Below are 20,230 nucleotides of genomic sequence, written 5' to 3'. Positions count from 1 at the left end.
TATGCTGTTAATGTTTCATTCATCATTTCCCATTGTATTGTTTATGTACTACATGTATATTTCATGTTAAAAATTTTTTTGTTTTAATACTTACGGGTGTCAGGAACGGATTAATTGTATTTACATTATTTCTTATGGGGAAAATTGATTCGTAAATCGTAAATTTCATTTATAGTAACTGCTCCAGGAACGGATTAATTACGAAAAACGAGGGACCACTGTATCTGAAAACATTCACTTCTTCCATACTACTCCTCCCCTATTTGATATCCAATTTTTCTTTATCTAAATCATTTGATACCCTCATCACCTTACTCTTTTCTATGTTCACTTTCAACTTTCTACCTTTACACACATTCCCAAACTCATCCACTAACCTTTGCAATTTTTCTTTAGAATCTCCCATAAGCACAGTATCATCAGCAAAAAGTAACTGTCAATTCCCATTTTGAATTTGATTCCCCATAATTTAATCCCACCCCTCTCCCGAAAACCCTAGCATTTACTTCTTTTACAACCCCATCTATAAATATATTAAACAACCATGGTGACATTACACATCCCTGTCTAAGACCTACTTTTACCGGGAAGTATTCTCCCTCTCTTCTACACACCCTAACCTGAGCCTCACTATCCTCATAAAAACTCTTTACAGCATTTAGTAACTTACCACCTATTCCATACACTTGCAACATCTGCCACATTGCTCCTCTATCCACTCTATCAAAAATATTGTATTTATTTAAATTTCAAAACATTGGAGGCATAAAAGGCAAATTTTTAGTTGAATGTGTGGTAGATAAATGCAGTGATAAGAGGCAATACATCCTCTTGGAGATGTCACCAGTGAGTTTCCTAATGACTTCATCATAAGGACTATAAACAAGACTGACAAATACATCAAATAAAGACTTGTATAATTTACAAAGCCTTAGAAATGTTTGACAACTCGGTGTGTATAAAATGAAGTTTTAATATCATCCTTGCATCATAATTAGCCAATACCTGTCGATGCATATTTTCAGATCAATACCAGGAAAATTAGCCAACAGCCACTGATACCAACAGTGACACACCCCTAACCAATACCATGGTTTTCCAGGAAAATACTACTAAACAAATAATACAAGTCTCCACGACGATCAACAGATTCTCAAATTACAGTATTACAGTAAATGAGAAATCAATAGTTTTCCTGGAAAATTATTTAGGTAATTGGTACATACCTTAACATATATTTCCACAGGATGTAATTAACATTTCAAGTTAGCACCAGAAATTTCTATTAAAAAATGTAGTGAACACCTTTGCCTACACTGTCCTCTCAATGATACTAATGGATCATATAGTATACAACATACAGCTTATATAATGTTCTTGCTAACAAGTTTACTCACGTGGTGAATAAGAGCGGGATCTAGATCTTTCATAACGCTCATACTTGTCACAAGCCCTATCATATCTGTCATAGCGGTCATAATGTTGCTGCCGGTCATAACGATCATAGCCACCACCTCTGTAGTAACTCCTATCTCCACGGTCATATCTGTCAAGGAATAAAAGAAAAATGCATACTTTTTAAATATATAATGCATCATGAATAATTCTAATTATCAGCCATTAAAACATTTTCTCCTGGATTCTCTCATTTTAAACAAACATACAATATAGATTTCCATCATTTGGATTAATTATTGCTCAGTGTCCAAGTTATAGAAAATAGAAGCCTTAATTTTTTAGTTTAGAGAATTTCAAACTTTTCAAAATATTCACTTAATTTGAAGATCATTTTAAACTAAAAAATATGCAATCCTAAATTAGCAAGCTTTCTGAATGCGAGAAAAACGAATGAATGAATGAATGATATATTTGAGAGCCCTTAAAGGAATCCAATTCAAAACCCAGGGGTTCCTTTACCTGCATGCTAACCACTATCACCTCACTGAACTGTGTGAACATTAAGTATGTAAGAGTGACATATATATGCATTCCTGGCATCTCAGGACTCGGCCTATTAAAAGGTGTTGTAGCGCCACTTTCTGTTGTCATGTACTGGGCTAGAAAATGAAGCCTATACTGAAGCAAGTGCTACAAGAGACATGGTATGCCAAACTGGTTCCCACAATCATATCAGGGAGTCAAATGTTAGAACAGACCCCAAGAGTTGGAGCACACTCCTTTGTAAACACAAATAGGTCAATATAAATAGGTAATCATAAGGTTGAACAGTCAAACCAGTATTTGAACTTAGCTGGTTTTGCAATTCTTTTGAAGTATTGTAATACAAACCATGTTTGGAAATGGTGCAAAACTTACAAGTGGTGAAAAAGATAATTGCAGAGGAACAGATATTTTCCCTGTGGAACAAGCTAAAACTGAACAATCCTGTTCCACAAGCAAAACGCCCCACAAAGTTCCTGGCTGTACTTAGTCTTTCTTTCACTGAGAACCATGTTTGCCTACCCGACCTCCTGAAACAAGCACTCAATTCATCAAGCCCTCATTCTGAAATGCACAATACACCAGGAGTGGCTACACCTGCATACTACTGAGGACCAAGTCCTAATAAAAATGGAAGGATTTAGATGATGTCTTCCACTTTTGTAATCAATAATGTTCCATAATATAAGTATACTAAAGTCTTTGAAGTCTCCAGCCACACATTTTAATTTCATTTTAGATGAACCAAGAGTTAGAAGTGGAGCAATTTAATTTCCACATTACTGAATATTTAAAATAATCCTTAGCATGAAAGACAAAAATCTAAACTACAGGCAATTGACAGAAGTACTTGTATTCTTAATTAAGAAAATGGTATCAAAAGATACTATCAACAAGGCACTGAGAATGATTAATTCGTGTCAGAGAAAATACCTTTTCCTTTTAGATTCTTAGTATACTTTTATAGCTTAGGGGCAAAACTATGATCGGATTTTGTGATGGACAAGCGAATACCCAAAATTATATATATCATGCTTTGCAAAAATACAATCGTGCATCCATTACCTATAACTCCATTTCGTCAAAAATTTCAACAAATATTGGTAAATTACTTTGGTACGTAAAATTCGTTACAGAAATTCATTATAAGATATACAGAAAAACATCCAGTGGAAAGGGTTGCTTTGCAATTGTCAGGCAAGTTGAGTTTTTTTCACTCCAAGATCTAATCAAAAGCATCTACAGAACATTTGAACAATTCATTCACCTTTTCCAACATCTATTCCTTCACTCTGTTCCTTTTACTATCCTTCAATTTCTTGTACTTACAGCAGCCCTACAGTCTGTTCCATTTACTCTATTTTTCCTCCATCTCACTCCAGTGCTTTATTTTTGGATGCAATTAAATACCTAACCTTTAAGTATTTTACACATACAGATTACAAACCATTCGTTCTACATTCACAAGTTCATCTAAGTGATCTGAGGCAGTTCCAATTGTTAAAATGTACAAAAAGGTGTGTGTATAGCTCAAACCTTATATAAAGGAAAAGTTTAGCCATGAGTGACTCCAACAATCGTAATAAAGCCACTCATGGTTAATTATTTTTTTTTTTTTTTTATTATCACACCGGCCGATTCCCACCAAGGCAGGGTGGCCCAAAAAAGAAAAACTTTCACCATCATTCACTCCATCACTGTCTTTAATGAATGTCCTGAGCTGTGCACAAATCTTTCCAGTTCATCAGTCTCTCTAGCACTTACAACCAAGTGTTAAAATGCTTTTATTAACAAGCCTAAGCAGTAATTTTGTTTTTCACCCTTAAGAAGAATGATCCAAAGACAACAACATTCACCACCATTCATTCAGTAACTGTCTGCCAGAGAAGAGCAGGAATTACAATTCAAAGGGCCTTAAGAATTGCAACATCTAAACCCAGTCTTTCATTCATAATATTAACAATTCCTTTTTAACATCTGTGTTGCATCCACAAATTTAGGTAACCCAACTTCAAAATTCCTGTATGTTCCCTTTATCAGTAATGGCATACGAACAAGGAGCAACAAGCCCCTCACTCCCAGCCTTCTATTTACCTATAACATATGGCTTACTGGGAAAAAGATTCTAACTGAATTACAGGGTAGTACCTGTCTCCCATTAATGTTACTATCTACCAACCTGCTAACTATAGCCTAACATAATACATTTATGTAAAACAAAAACTATCACAGACCAAGGTCTCACTACCCTATTTTGTCAAGCAAGTTACTCAATGGAAGCTTAAGAATTTTCCGTGCAACTCTACTTACCAAGTGCTTACATAAAATTCTGTTAAACTGAATAGTTTATGAACAACTTTGTACAAACTCTTACGACATTTCATCCTAAATATTACATAGCACACTGAAATTATCCAGTGCAACATCTCGATTACTAGACAGAATAGATTCCGAAGTGTCCAAAATATATTATATATCCCTGTTGTTTGTACATAAATCAAATACAGCACTGTGGCCTCTAACATAGGAGGAATGTGGAATTCAATATCAAGCCAGTGTTACAGTACTGGATGATTAAATTAACAATCAGGCTGAAGGACAAGATTGACATCTTAAGCCCCTAATTTATTTAAATTAGTTCAAAGTTAATAATTCAAATTCAATGGACAGATATACCACAGAAAATGTATTAATGATCTGAGGTAAGCCACTTTAGTAATCATAGGAAATACCACAGCAAACATTAAGTGATGTGGCTATCAAAATTAAGAAATTGTGGCTGCAAAAGCAAGTATATGAACCCTTGTCATCCTCAAATTATCCCATCTTACCTCATGCCATTGAGAATCCTCAATTCTTAGTGTTTCTCACATAATATTTGTGTTTCATGTGGACTTGTCAACTGCCAAAGGAACTTGTTCTTAATGAACCTGAATACTTCTCATTCAATGCTTAACAACCTTCACCAATAACTTGTGGTTCATCATCTTCAGCCCCGAGGCCTATACAATAGCTTCGGTATACTTGCTTAACTAGCTTGCCTCCACATGAATACTTTGTCTGGTGGTGGCTTGAGTTGTGCAGTAACTCCCAGGCCGGGTACATACCCACGATCATAATAGTCGCGGCGGCCACCACTGGAACGTTGCCTGTATCGTGGTGATGGAGAGCGGTATCTATCTCCCCTATATCCGCCGCCACCTCGCCCACCATATCCTCTGTCAAAACCACCTCGACTGAAAAAAAATATTACTAGTACTGCCAACATAAAGCTAAGCAATAAATATATCTAAGTACAGTTATTGCAGTACAGTATTACTTATAAAAAACAGTAAGCTTTATTATCAGACAGCTTAATGTTTATATTTTTCATTACTGAAATTAAAGCTATGTAAGGATCCTACCAGCATAACTTCCACTGCAAAAATCCTTATTTATGACAATTTCTCAGTTATTTTCTATTCTCTAGAACAATAACCACTGGCTATCTCGATTAGTACCTAGGGTTCTTACAATTATTCCCTTCATATTTTTATTATAGTAAAATCAGGGCTGTGGAGTTGGAGTCTGAGTCGGAATCAGTTCTTGGGTTACTGGAGTCGGTGAAGCGTACAGACTCCAACTACTAATAAATTTAAATTTTATACCTGTGTTAAAATTTCCTGCTCCACAGAAAATTTGATTAACCAATTTTTTTTCCCGATATATATACTTTTGTTTAATAAATGTATGAAAGAGGGGAAGGTACCTAGGGATTGGCAGAGAGCATGTATAGTCCCTTTATATAAAGGGAAAGGGGACAAGAGAGACTGTAAAAATTATAGAGGAATAAGCTTACTGAGTATACCAGGAAAAGTGTACGGTAGGGTTATAATTGAAAGAACTAGAGGTAAGACAGAATGTAGGATTGCGGATGAGCAAGGAGGTTTTAGAGTGGGTAGGGGATGTGTAGATCAGGTGTTTACATTGAAGCATATATGTGAACAGTATTTAGATAAAGATAGGGAAGTTTTTATTGCATTTATGGATTTAGAAAAGGCATATGATAGAGTGGATAGAGGAGCAATGTGGCAGATGTTGCAAGTATATGGAATAGGTGGTAAGTTATTAAATGCTGTAAAGAGTTTTTATGAGGATAGTGAGGCTCAGGTTAGGGTGTGTAGAAGAGAGGGAGACTACTTCCCGGTAAAAGTAGGTCTTAGACAGGGATGTGTAATGTCACCATGGTTGTTTAATATATTTATAGATGGGGTTGTAAAGGAAGTAAATGCTAGGGTGTTTGGGAGAGGGGTGGGATTAAATTATGGGGAATCAAATTCAAAATGGGAATTGACACAGTTACTTTTTGCTGATGATACTGTGCTTATGGGAGATTCTAAAGAAAAATTGCAAAGGTTAGTGGATGAGTTTGGGAATGTGTGTAAAGGTAGAAAGTTGAAAGTGAACATAGAAAAGAGTAAGGTGATGAGGGTGTCAAATGATTTGGATAAAGAAAAATTGGATATCAAATTGGGGAGGAGGAGTATGGAAGAAGTGAATGTTTTCAGATACTTGGGAGTTGACGTGTCGGCGGATGGATTTATGAAGGATGAGGTTAATCATAGAATTGATGAGGGAAAAAAGGTGAGTGGTGCGTTGAGGTATATGTGGAGTCAAAAAACGTTATCTATGGAGGCAAAGAAGGGAATGTATGAAAGTATAGTAGTACCAACACTCTTATATGGATGTGAAGCTTGGGTGGTAAATGCAGCAGCGATGAGACGGTTGGAGGCAGTGGAGATGTCCTGTCTAAGGGCAATTTTTTTTTTTTATTTATTATCACACTGGCCGATTCCCACCAAGGCAGGGTGGCCCGAAAAAGAAAAACTTTCACCATCATTCACTCCATCACTGTCTTGCCAGAAGGGTGCTTTACACTACAGTTTTTAAACTGCAACATTAACACCCCTCCTTCAGAGTGCAGGCACTGTACTTCCCATCTCCAGGACTCAAGTCCGGCCTGCCGGTTTCCCTGAATCCCTTCATAAATGTTACTTTGCTCACACTCCAACAGCACGTCAAGTATTAAAAACCATTTGTCTCCATTCACTCCTATCAAACACGCTCACGCATGCCTGCTGGAAGTCCAAGCCCCTCGCACACAAAACCTCCTTCACCCCCTCCCTCCAACCCTTCCTAGGCCGACCCCTACCCCGCCTTCCTTCCACTACAGACTGATACACTCTTGAAGTCATTCTGTTTCGCTCCATTCTCTCTAAGGGCAATGTGTGGTGTAAATATTATGCAGAAAATTCGGAGTGTGGAAATTAGGAGAAGGTGTGGAGTTAATAAAAGCATTAGTCAGAGGGCAGAAGAGGGGTTGTTGAGGTGGTTTGGTCATTTAGAGAGAATGGATCAAAGTAGAATGACATGGAAAGCATATAAATCTATAGGGGTCGTCCTCGAAAGGGTTGGAAAGAGGGGGTAAAGGAGGTTTTGTGGGTGAGGGGCTTGGACTTCCAGCAAGCGTGCATGAGCGTGTTAGATAGGAGTGAATGGAGATGAATGATACTTGGGACCTGACGATCTGTTGGAGTGTGAGCAGGGTAATATTTAGTGAAGGGATTCAGGGAAACCGGTTATTTTCATATAGTCGGACTTGAGTCCTGGAAATGGGAAGTACAATGCCTGCACTTTAAAGGAGGGGTTTGGGATATTGGCAGTTTGGAGGGATATATTGTGTATCTCTATACGTATATGCTTCTAAACTGTTGTATTCTGAGCACCTCTGCAAAAGCAGTGATAATGTGTGTGTGTGGTGAAAGTGTTGAATGATGATGAAAGTATTTTCTTTTTGGGGATTTTCTTTCTTTTTTTTTGGGTCACCCTGCCTCGGTGGGAGACGACCGACTTGTTGAAAAAAAAAAAAAATTTACATCCCTATATCGATATATAATTAAAGGAGTCAGAGTTGGAAGTGCCACAAATAAAGGAATCGGAGTTTTTATGTGCCAACTCCACAGCCCTGAGTAAAATCACTGCAGTCATCTGACATGGCAACCCATCCTGGAGAGCAAACATTGTAACTTACTCTGACAAACCATCAGTAATGCAACGGGGGGGGGGGGGGGGGTAATGGCAAGTTGGAATTTTACTGCCAAGCTTCCTCAGTCTTCTTAGTGGCTCCTCATTTACTGTTCAGGCATCACAGCTTGCCTTTATGAATTATTGCACTGAATTTTCTATATTCACGAAAATCGCTCTGCTGCAGAAAATTCTTCAAATATATCATCCATGCCTGCTGCCTTCACACACCTGTATCAATGCTTTTACATCTTCTATGGATACTACAATATTCTATCTTGCACTTTTCTCATACTAGCAAAGTCACATTTTCAAAGTTTTTGTAAACAATTCAAATATTCAACATACTAACTACAGTAGTTCCTCCACATGAAACAGTAATGAATTCCCAAAAAGATTTCAGAATCTAAACCTATTTTTACAGACAACTATATTATACTTTCCCAAGTCTCAGAATTCCTGATAGAATGTAATTTTTTCTTTAACTAAGAATATATACCCAATACTCTACAGCTAAACATTGTTTAATTAGCAAAAAACAGATGGCGTCAAAAAAAATAACAATTTTTTTTTTTCAACATGCTGGCCATCTCCCACCGAGGCAGGGCGACCCGAAAAAGAAAACACTCACCATCACTCACACAATCAGTCTTTGCAGAGGAATGCAGATCGACAGTTCTGATGTCACTAAATAGCAAATGTCCCGAAACCTTCCTTCAGAATGAAGGCACTGTGCTTCCCACCTCCAGGACTCAAACCTGGCTAACCAGTTTCCCTGAAACCCCTTCACAAGATGTTACCTTCTCATAATCCAACAGCTCATCAGGTCCCAAAAAAGCATTTTGTCTCCACTCACTAACATATATACATGCATATATATTTTTTTTTTTTTAACAAGTCGGCCATCTCCCACCAAGGCAGGGTGACCCAAAAAAAGAAAAAATCCCCAAAAAGAAAATATTTTCATCATCATTCAACACTCGCCTCACTCACACACAATCACTGTTTTTGCAGAGGTGCTCAGAACACGACAGTCTAGAAGCATACACGTATAAAGATACACAAAATATCCCTTCAAACTGTTAATATCTCGAACCCCTCCTTTAGAGTGCAGGTATTGTACTTCCCATTTCCAGGACTCGAGTCTGGTTATATAAAAATAACCGGTTTCCCTGAATCCCTTCACTAATATTACCCTGCTCACACTCCAACAGATAGTCATGTTCCAAATACCATTCGTCTCCATTCACTCCTATCGAACACGCTCATTCAAGCCTGCTGGAAGTCCAAGCCCCTCGCCCACAAAACCTCCCTTACCCCTTCCTTCCAACCTTTTCGAGGATGACCCCTACCCCGCCTTCCTTCCCCTACAGATTTATATGCTCTCCATGTCATTCTACTTTGATCCATTCTCTCTAAATGACCAAACCACCTCAACAACCCCTCTTCAGCCCTCTGACTAATACTTTTATTAACTCCACACCTTCTCCTAATTTCCAAAATTCCAAAATTTCTGCATAATATTTGCACCACACATTGCCCTTAGACAGGACATCTCCACTGCCTCCAATCGCCTCCTCGCTGCTGCATTCACAACCCAAGCTTCACACCCATATAAGTGTGTTGCTACTACTATACTTTCATGCATTCCCTTCTTTTGCCTCCATAGAGAACTTTTTTGTCTCCTTTTTTCCCTCATTAATTCTATGATTAACCTCATCCTTCATAAATCCATCCACCGACACGTCAACTCCCAAGTATCTGAAAACATTCACTTCTTCCATACTCCTCCTCAATTTAATATCCAATTTTTCTTTATCTAAATCATTTGATACCCTCATCACCTTACTCTTTTCTATGTTCACTTTCAACTTTCCACCTTTACACACACTCCCAAACTCATCCACTAACCTTTGCAATTTTTCTATAGAACTCCCATGAGCACAGTATCATCAGCAAAAAGCAACTGTGTCAATTCCCATTTTATATTTGATTCCCCATAATTTAATTCCACCCCTCTTCCAAACACCCTAGCATTTACTTCTTTTACAACCCCATCTATAAATATGTTAAACAACCATGGTGACATTACACATCCCTGTCTAAGACCTACTTTTACTGGGAAGTAGTCTCCCTCTCTTCTACACACCCTAACCTGAGCCTCACTATCCTCATAGAAAATCTTTACAGCATTTAGTAACTTTCCACCTATTTCATATACTTGCAACATCTGCCACATTGCTCCCTTATCCACTATCATATGCCTCTTCTAAATCCATAAATGCAATAAAAACTTTCCTACCTATATCATCCGCAATCCTACATTCTGTCCTACCTCTAATTCTTTCAATTATAACCCTACCGTACACTTTTCCTGGTAAACTCGGTAAACTTATTCCTCTATAATTTTTACAATCTCTTTTGTCCCCCATCCCTTTATATAAAGGGACTATACATGCTCTCTGCCAATCCCTAGGTACCTTCCCCTCTTTCATACATTAATTAAACAAAAATACCAACCACTCCAACACTATATCCCCCCCCTGCTTTTAACATTTATGTCATGATCCCATCAGTTCCAGCTGCTTTACCCCCTTTCATTCTACATAATACCTCACGCACCTCCCCCACACTCGCATCCTGTTCTTCTTCACTCCTAAAAGATAGTATACCTCCCTGGCCAGTGCAAGAAATTACCGCTTCCCTTTCTTCATCAACATTTAAAAGTTCAAAATATTCTCGCCATCTACCCAAAACCTCCATCTCCCCATCTACTAACTCCCCTGACTCTGTTTTTAACTGACAAATCCATTTGTTCTCTAGGCTTTCTTAACTTGTTTAACTCGCTCCAAAAAATTTTCTTTTCATTAAAATTTCTTGACAGTGCCTCTCCCACTTCATCTGCTCTCCTTTTGCACTCTCTCATCACTCTCTTCACCTTTCTTTTACTCTCCATATACGCTACTCTTCTTTAACACTTCTGCTTTGTAAAAACCTCTCATAAGCTAACTTTTTCTCTTTTATCACACCCTTTACTTCATCATTCCACCAATCACTCCTCTTTCTTCCTGCATCCGCCCTCCTATAACCAAAAACTTCTGCCCCACATTCTAATACTGCATTAACACTTTATACATGTCCACTACCCTATATCTAAAGGCATCCCCTTCCTCCATACTCGTTCATTAGAAAATGATATGCAATTATTCTGGCATCAGCAAAGGAGGATATGAAGATGCGAAAAAGGATGGGAACAAGTATTATACCTCGTGTAACAGCTTTTCACTGTAGCTGCCCCTAAATTTACCGTGTTCTACTTATTAGGAAGTTAGAGATACATCTACCCACTTTTCCAGTTATTCTTTTATCACACATTTTGTGTGCTATTACACTACAATCGCACCTGTCAGAGGCTTTTGCAGTCAGTGTATATTGCATCTACATTTTGCTTGTCCTCCAGTGCATCCAAGACCATATAGTGGTCCAGTAGTTGAGAGAGGCAGGAGCAACCTGCTCTGGGTTATGTAACTGTTGGGTATCTAAGTGGGTGGTGATCTTGCTTCTTAGAGCCCTTTTAAAGATTATTATGCGAGACATTAGTCCTATTGGTCTACTTCTTTGCAATTGCTTTACTGCCACTTTTGTGGAGTGGGGCTATATCTGTTGTTTTTAGTGACTGTGGGATGACTAGTGTCTATGCTCCTTCTCCATAGAATATTTAAAACATGTGAAAGGGGTTGTTTGCAGTTCTTGATGAACATGAAGTTCCACAAGTTTGGGCCAGGGGAAGGGTGCATGGTCATGTCATTTATGGCTTTTTCATAACCCTGCAGTGTTAGGATATCAGAAATTCTTGAATTAATCAAATTTTGAATCTCAATCATAAAATATTCATGCAGATTGTCAACCCATAGTCTAACTAATGGCTCACTAAATGCCGAGTCATACCGAGACTTCAGTATCTCGCTTATTTCTTTGCTATCATCTGTGTAAGGCCCTTCTTGTTTAAGCAGGGGCCCAATACCAGGCCCCTGCCCAGTATTGGCCAGCCCCCACCCCCTTTTTTTTTTTGTAGGGGAATGAACCTTGAGCATACCACAAGTGCCACAGAGTTAATTCTTTCTAGGCAAAGGTTTGGACCCATATTGCTTAGGATATCTTCCCAGCTTGTTTCATGTACCCCTCAAGGAAGGTTCCTTGATGTTGGTGAGGGGCTCTTGATTTAGGGAATTGGATCTGTGCTCCAGCTCTCCGAATTAAGCCTAAATGCCTTCCACATCCCCCCCCCCCCCAAGGCGCTGTATAATCCTCTGGGTTTAGCGCTTCTCCCTTGATTATAATAATATTTTTTTCATGTAAGACATCAGTTAATTTGATTCCACTGGTGGATACCCTCATAATTGATCTCATTTTGCTAGTCAGGAGCCCTGCAAATACATGCCAAGTGTATTTTCCAGTCTTCTTGGTTCCAATATTTGCTAGTTTATGGTGAATTTGTTGCAGATTTAATAGTTCTCACTCGCCCCCCATTTTTTTATTTTTTTTCACAGGGTTTGACAAGATTAGGTTAAGGATCCCTAGCTTTATTGACAAGTTATTTACAGGTTAAGGATTCCTAACTTTATTGTCAATCTAAGAGCTGTTACCTACATCAGCTCTCTCCCTCTTTCATTCTCTCCCCCCCCTCTCTCTCTCTCTCATTCCCCCTCTCTCTTTCTCGTTCCTCTCTCTCTTTCCCCCCCCTCTCTCTCGTTCCCCCCCCTCTCTCATTTCCCTCTCTCTCTCTCTCTCTCTCTCTCTCTCTCGTTCCCCCCCTCTCTCTCTCTCTCTCTCTCGTTCCCCCCTCTCTCTCTCTCTAGTTCCCCCCCTCTCTCTCGTTCCCCCCTCTCTCTCGTTCCCTCTCTCTCTCTCGTTCCCCCCCTCTCTCTCTCTCGTTCCCCCTCTCTCTCTCTCTCGTTCCCCCCCCCTCTCTCTCTCTCTCGTTCCCCTCTCTCTCTCTCATTCCCCTCTCTCTCTCTCGTTTCCCCTCTCTCTCTCTCGTTCCCCCTCTCTCTCTCTCGTTCTTCCTCCCCCCTCTCTCTCTCTCGTTCTTCCTCCCCCCTCTCTCTCTCTCTCTCTCATTCCCCCTCTCTCTCTCCTCTGTTCCCCCTCCTCTCTCTCTCTCTCATTCCCCCCTCTCTCTCTCTCTCTCTCTCTCGTTCCCCCCCTCTCTCTCTCTCTCTCTCGTTCCCCCTCCTCTCTCTCTCTCTCGTTCCCCCCCTCCTCTCTCTCTCTCGTTCCCCCCTCCTCTCTCTCTCTCATTCCCCTCCCACTCTCTCTCTCTCGTTCCCCCTCTCTCTCTCTCTCATTCCCCCTCTCTCTCTCTCTCGTTCCCCCCCTCTCTCTCTCTCTCTCGTTCCTCTCTCTCGTTCCCCCTCTCTCTCTCTCGTTCCCCCTCTCTCTCTCTCTCGTTCCCCCTCTCTCTCTCTCTCTCGTTTCCCCCCCTCCTCTCCTCTCTCTCTCTCTTCCCCTCTCTCTCTTTCTCTCTCTCTCTCGTTCCCCCTCTCTCTCTCGTTCCCTCTCTCTCTCTCATTTCCCCCTCTCTCTCTCTCTCGTCCCCCTCTCTCTCTCTCTCCTCTCGTTCTCCCCACCTCTCTCTCTCTCCCCGTTTCCCCCCCTCTCTCTCTCTCGTTCCCACCCCCTCTCTCTCTCTCTCACGTTTCCCCCTCTCTCTCTCTCTCTCGTTCCCCCTCTCTCTCTCTCTCGTTTCCCCCCTCTCTCTCCTCTCTCTCTCTCATTCCCCTCTCTCTCCTCTCTCTCTCTCCGTTCCCCCTCTCTCTCTCTCTCTCTCTCTATTCCCCCTCTCTCTCTCTCTCTCTCTCTCATTTCCCCCCTCTCTCTCTCTCTCTCTCTCGTTCCCCCTCTCCTCTCTCTCATTCCCCCCTCTCTCTCTCTCTCATTTCCCCCCCCCTCTCTCTCTCTCTCTCATTCCCCCTCTCTCTCTCTCTCGTTCCCCTCTCTCTCTCTCTCTCTCTCTCTCGTTCCCCTCTCTCTCTCTCATTCCCCGCTCTCTCTCTCGTTCCCCACTCTCTCTCGTTCCCCACTCTCTCTCCTCTCTCGTTTCCCCACTCTCTCTCTCTCTCGTTTCCCACTCTCTCTCTCTCCTAGTTTCCCCACTCTCTCTCTCTCTCTGCGATTTCCCCACTCTCTCTCTCTCTCTGCGTTCCCCACTCTCTCTCTCTCGTTCCCCCTCTCTCTCTCTCTCGTTCCCCACTCTCTCTCTCTCGTTCCCCACTCTCTCTCTCTCTCGTTCCCCACTCTCTCTCTCTCTCTAGTTTCCCCACTCTCTCTCTCTCCCTCTCTCTCTGGATTTCCCCCTCCTCTCCTCTCGTTCCTCCTCTCTCTCGTTCCCCTCTCTCTCTCGTTCCCCCCCTCTCTCTCTCGTTTCCCCACTCTCTCTCGTTCCCCCCTCTCTCTCTCTCTCTAGTTCCCCACTCTCTCTCTCTCGTTCCACTCTCTCTCTCTCTCTCGTTCCCCACTCTCTCTCGTTCCCCCCTCTCTCCCTCTCGTTCCCCCCTCCTCTCTCTCTCTCGTTCCACTCTCTCTCTCTGATTTCCCCACTCTCTCTCTCCTCATTCCTCTCTCTCTCTCTCTCGTTCCACTCTCTCTCGTTCCCCTCTCTCTCTAGTTTCCCCACTCTCTCTCAATTTACTCTCTCTCGTTCTATCTCTCTCTCATTTCCCCCTCTCTCTCTCATTCCCCACTCTCTCTCTCTCTCTCAATTCCCCCTCTCTCTCTCTCTCTCTCATTCCCCACTCTCTCTCTCTCTCTCTCGTTCCCCACTCTCTCTCTCTCTCTCTCGTTCCCCCACTCTCTCTCTCTCTCTCTCATTCCCCACTCTCTCTCTCTCTCTCTCTGTTCCCCACTCTCCCTCCTCTCTCTCTCGTTCCCCTCTCTCTCTCTCTCTCTCTCTCGCGGCTTTCCCCTCTCTCTCTCTCTCTCTCTCTCGTTCCCCCACTCTCTCTCTCCTCTCGTTCCCCACTCTCTCTCTCTCTCTCTCTCGTTCCCCACTCTCTCTCTCTCTCTCTCGTTCCCCACTCTCTCTCTCTCTCTCGTTCCCCACTCTCTCTCTCTCTCTCGTTCCCCACTCTCTCTCTCGTTCCCCACTCTCTCTCTCGTTCCCCACTCTCTCTCTCGTTCCCCACTCTCTCTCTCTCTCGTTCCCCACTCTCTCTCTCGTTCCCCACTCTCTCTCTCGTTCCCCACTCTCTCTCTCGTTCCCCACTCTCTCGTTCCCCACTCTCTCTCTCGTTCCCCACTCTCTCTCTCGTTCCCCACTCTCTCTCTCTCTCGGTCCCCACTCTCTCTCTCTCGTTCCCCACTCTCTCTCTCTCCTCTCGTTCCCCACTCTCTCTCTCTCTGTTCCCCACTCTCTCTACTCTCTCTCGTTTCCCCACTCTCTCTCTCTCTCTCATTCCCCACTCTCTCTCTCTCGTTCCCCACTCTCTCTCTCTCTCGTTCCCCTCTCTCTCTCTCTGTTTCACACTCTCTCTCGTTCCCACTCTCTCTCTCTCTCTCGTTCCCCACTCTCCTCTCTCTCTCTGTCGTTCCCCACTCTCTCTCTCTCTCTCGTTCCCCTCTCTCTCTCGTTCCCCACTCTCGTTCCCCTCTCTCTCTCGTTCCCCCCTCTCTCTCTCGTTCCCCACTCTCTCTCTCGTTCCCACTCTCTCTCTCGTTTCCCCACTCTCTCGTTCCCCACTCTCTCTCTCGTTCCCCACTCTCTCTCTCGTTCCCACTCTCTCTCTCTCGTTTCCCCTCTCTCTCTCTCGTTCCCCACTCTCTCTCTCGTTCCCCCACTCTCTCTCTCTCTCGTTTCCCCCTCTCTCTCTCTCTCTCGTTCCCTCTCTCTCTCGTTCCCTCTCTCTCTCTCTCGTTCCCTCTCTCTTTCTCTCTCGTTCCCCCCCTCTCTCTCTCTCTCGTTCCCTCTCTCTCTCTCTCATTTCCCCCTCTCTCTCTCTCGTCCCCCACTCTCTCTCTCTCTCTCTCGTTCCCCACTCTCCTCTCTCTCTCATTCCTCTCTCTCTCTCTCGTTCCCCTACTCTCTCTCTCTCTCTCGTTCCCTCTCTCTCTCTCGTTCCCCCTCTCTCTCTCTCTCTCGTTCCCTCTCTCTCTCTCTCTCGTTCCCTCTCTCTCTCGTTCCATCTCTCTCTCTCGTTCCATCTCTCTCTCTCGTTCCATCTCTCTCTCTCGTTCCCTCTCTCTCTCTCTCGTTCCCTCTCTCTCTCTCTCTCGTTCCCTCTCTCTCTCTCTCTCGTTCCCTCTCTCTCTCTCTCTCGTTCCCTCTCTCTCTCTCTCGTTCCCTCTCTCTCGTTCCCTCTCTCTCTCTCTCTCTCGTTCCCCACTCTCTCTCTCTCTCTCGTTCCCCTCTCTCTCTCTCTCTCTCGTTCCCTTCTCTCTCTCTCATTCCCCACTCTCTCTCTCTCTCTCTCTCGTTCCCCACTCTCTCTCTCGTTCCCCACTCTCTCTCTCTCTCTCGTTCCCCACTCTCTCTCGTTCCCCACTCTCTCTCTCTCTCTCGTTCCCCACTCTCTCTCTCTCTCTCGTTCCCCACTCTCTCTCTCTCTCTCGTTCCCCACTCTCTCTCTCTCTCTCGTTCCCCACTCTCTCTCTCTCTCTCGTTCCCCACTCTCTCTCTCTCTCTCGTTCCCCACTCTCTCTCTCTCGTTCCCCACTCTCTCTCTCTCTCTCGTTCCCCACTCTCTCTCTCGTTCCCCACTCTCTCTCGTTCCTCTCTCTCTCTCTCTCGTTCCCCACTCTCTCTCTCTCTCTCTCGTTCCCCACTCTCTCTCTCTCTCTCTCTCGTTCCCCACTCTCTCTCTCTCTCTCTCTCGTTCCCCACTCTCTCTCTCTCTCTCTCTCGTTCCCCACTCTCTCTCTCTCTCTCTCGTTCCTCTATACTATTTTCTTTCTATCTTCTCTTTACTGCTCTGCTACTGTATATTCTGCCTGCTCTTTCATATTTTTTATTGATGATATTATTATTATTGTGCCTCTTCTCTCTCTCTCTCTCTCGTTCCCACTCTCTCTCTCTCTCTCTCGTTCCCCACTCTCTCTCTCTCTCTCGTTCCCCCTCTCTCTCTCTCTCGTTTCCCCCTCTCTCTCTCTCTCATTTCCCTCTCTCTCTCGTTCCCCACTCTCTCGTTCCCTCTCTCTCTCTCTCCTCTCTCTCGTTCCCCACTCTCTCTCTCGTTCCCCACTCTCTCTCTCGTTCCCCACTCTCTCTCTCTCTCTCGTTCCCCACTCTCTCTCTCTCTCGGTCCACACTCTCTCTCTCTCTCTCATTCCACTCTCTCTCTCTCGTTCCCACTCTCTCTCTCTCGTTTCCTCTCTCTCTCTCGTTTCCTCTCTCTCTCTCGTTCCCCACTCCTCTCTCTGTCGTTCCCCACTCTCTCTCTCTCTCGTTCCCCACTCTCTCTCTCTCGTTCCCCACTCTCTCTCTCTCTCTCGTTCCCCACTCTCTCTCTCTCTCGTTCCCCACTCTCTCTCTCTCTCGTTCCCCACTCTCTCTCTCTCGTTCCCCACTCTCTCTCTCTCTCGTTCCCCACTCTCTCTCTTTCTCGTTCCCCACTCTCTCTCTCTCTCGTTCCCCACTCTCTCTCTCTCTCTCTCTTGATGCCCCACTCTCTCTCTCTCTCTCTGTTCCCCACTCCTCTCTCTCTCTCATTCCCCACTCTCTCTCGTTCCCCACTCTCTCTCTCTCGTTCCCCACTCTCTCTCTCATTCCCCACTCTCTCTCTCTCCCTCTCTCTCTCTCTCGTTCCCCACTCTCTCTCTCGTTCCCCACTCTCTCTCTCTCGTTCCCCACTCTCTCTCTCTCGTTCCCCACTCTCTCTCTCTCGTTCCCCACTCTCTCTCTCTCGTTCCCCACTCTCTCTCTCTCGTTCCCCACTCTCTCTCTCTCGTTCCCCACTCTCTCTCTCTCTCTCTCTCTCTCTCTCTCTCTCTCTTGTTCCCCACTCTCTCTCTCTCGTTCCCCACTCTCTCTCTTGTTCCCCACTCTCTCTCTCTCTCTCTCATTCCCCACTCTCTCTCTCGTTCCCCTCTCTCTCTCTTGTTCCCCACTCTCTCTCCCTCTCTCTCGTTCCCCACTCTCTCTCCCTCTCTCTCGTTCCCCACTCTCTCTCCCTCTCTCTCGTTCCCCACTCTCTCTCCCTCTCTCTCGTTCCCCACTCTCTCTCTCTCTCTCTCTCTCTCACTCTCGTTCCCCACTCTCTCGATCCCCACTCTCTCTCTCTCGTTCCCCACTCTCTCTCTCTCTCGTTCTACACTCTCTCTCGTTCCCCACTCTCTCTCTCGTTCCCCCTCTCTCTCTCTCGTTCCCACTCTCTCTCTCTCGTTCCCCACTCTCTCTCCTCTCATTCCCCACTCTCTCTCTCGTTCCCCCTCTCTCTCTCTCTCTCTCGTTCCCACTCTCTCTCTCTCTCTGTCTCCACTCTCTCTCTCTCTCTCTCGTTCCCCACTCTCTCTCTCGTTCCCCACTCTCTCTCTCTCTCTCTCTCGTTCCCCACTCTCTCTCGTTTCCCCACTCTCTGTCTCTCTCTCTCTCGTTCCCTCTCTCTCTCTCGTTCCCTCTCTCTCTCTCTCTCTCGTTCCCTCTCTCTCTCTCTCTCTCTCGTTCCCCACTCTCTCTCTCTCTCTCTCTCGTTCCCCACTCTCTCTCTCTCTCTCTCTCGTTCCCCACTCTCTCTCTCTCTCTCTCTCGTTCCCCACTCTCTCTCTCTCTCTCGTTCCCCACTCTCTCTCTCTCTCGTTCCCCACTCTCTCTCTCTCTCTCTCGTTCCCCACTCTCTCTCTCTCTCTCTCGTTCCCCACTCTCTCTCTCTCTCTCTCTCGTTCCCCACTCTCTCTCTCTCTCTCTCGTTCCCCACTCTCTCGTTCCCCACTCTCTCTCGTTCCCCACTCTCTCTCTCTCTCTCGTTCCCCACTCTCTCTCGTTCCCCACTCTCTCTCGTTCCCCACTCTCTCTCGTTCCCCACTCTCTCTCTCTCGTTCCCCACTCTCTCGTTCCCCACTCTCTCTCTCTCTCTCGTTCCCCACTCTCTCTCTCTCTCTCGTTCCCCACTCTCTCTCTCTCTCGTTCCCCCACTCTCTCTCTCTCTCTCTCTCGTTCCCCACTCTCTCTCTCTCTCTAATTTTCATCTCTCTCTCTCTCGTTCCCCACTCTCTCTCTCTCTCTCTCTCGTTCCCCACTCTCTCTCTCTCTCTCGTTCCCCACTCTCTCGTTCCCCACTCTCTCTCGTTCCCCACTCTCTCTCGTTCCCCACTCTCTCTCGTTCCCCACTCTCTCTCGTTCCCCACTCTCTCTCGTTCCCCACTCTCTCTCGTTCCCCACTCTCTCTCTCTCTCTCTCTCTCGTTCCCAACTCTCTCTCTCTCTCTCTCGTTCCCCACTCTCTCGTTCCCCATCCCTCTCTGTTCCTCTCTCTCTCTCTCATTCCCCACTCTCTCTCGTTCCCCCTCTCTCTCCGTTCCCCTCTCTCTCTCCTCGTTCCCCACTCTCCTCTCTCGTTCTTACTCTCTCTCTCGTTCCCCACTCTCTCTCTCTCGTTCCCCACCTCTCTCTCTCATTCCCCACTCTCTCTCTCTCGTTCCCCTCTCTCTCTCTCGTTCCCCACTCTCTCTCTCATTCCCCCTCTCTCTCCTCGTTCCCCACTCTCTCTCTCGTTCCCCCCCTCTCGTTCCCCTCTCTCTCTCGTTCCCCTCTCTCTCGTTCCTCTCTCTCGTTCCCACTCTCTCTCTCTCTCGTTCCCCACTCTCTCTCTCTCTCGTTCCCCACTCTCTCGTTCCCCCTCTCTCTCGTTCCCCACTCTCTCTCGTTCCCCACTCTCTCTCCCTCTCTCTCTCTCATTCCCCCTCTCTCTCTCTCTCGTTCCCCCTCTCTCTCGTTTCACCTCTCTCTCTCTCTCGTTCCCCCTCTCTCTCTCTCGTTCCCCACTCTCTCTCGTTCCCCACTCTCTCTCTCTCTCGTTCCCCACTCTCTCTCTCTCTCGTTCCCCACTCTCTCTCGTTCCCCACTCTCTCTCTCGTTCCCCACTCTCTCTCTCGTTCCCCACTCTCTCTCTCGTTCCCCACTCTCTCTCTCGTTCCCCACTCTCTCTCGTTCCCCACTCTCTCTCTCATTTCCCCCTCTCTCTCTCTCTGCTCAATTCCCCTCTCTACTCTCTCTCATTCCCCCTCTCTCTCTCTCT

At 44.8% G+C, this 20,230-nt stretch overlaps 1 protein-coding gene across 8 annotated transcripts in view; it reads right to left on the bottom strand.

Moving 5' to 3' along the window:
• LOC128700550 (transformer-2 protein homolog alpha) overlaps positions 1 to 20,230 on the bottom strand; it is a 153,504-nt gene that overhangs the window by 44,162 nt on the left and 89,112 nt on the right. For 5 of the 8 annotated variants that reach the window (XM_070098973.1, XM_053793820.2, XM_053793819.2 and 2 more), the window contains exons 6-7: positions 5,049 to 5,177; positions 1,398 to 1,546 (exon numbers count right to left, since the gene is read on the bottom strand). In XM_070098973.1, coding sequence (XP_069955074.1) covers positions 1,398 to 1,546; positions 5,049 to 5,177 — 278 coding nt within the window. Of the gene's footprint in view, positions 1 to 1,397; positions 1,547 to 4,772; positions 5,178 to 20,230 lie in introns of those variants that run through there. The other 3 variants (XR_008408778.2, XR_008408779.2, XM_053793823.2) reach the window with 2 other exon arrangements.

The sequence above is a fragment of the Cherax quadricarinatus genome, chromosome 65, assembly GCF_038502225.1.
Source record: "Cherax quadricarinatus isolate ZL_2023a chromosome 65, ASM3850222v1, whole genome shotgun sequence".
NCBI classification, from domain to species: Eukaryota; Metazoa; Arthropoda; class Malacostraca; order Decapoda; family Parastacidae; genus Cherax; species Cherax quadricarinatus.
The sequence above is the reverse complement of the archived record's forward strand: the minus strand, read 5'-3'. Positions and strand labels throughout refer to the sequence as shown.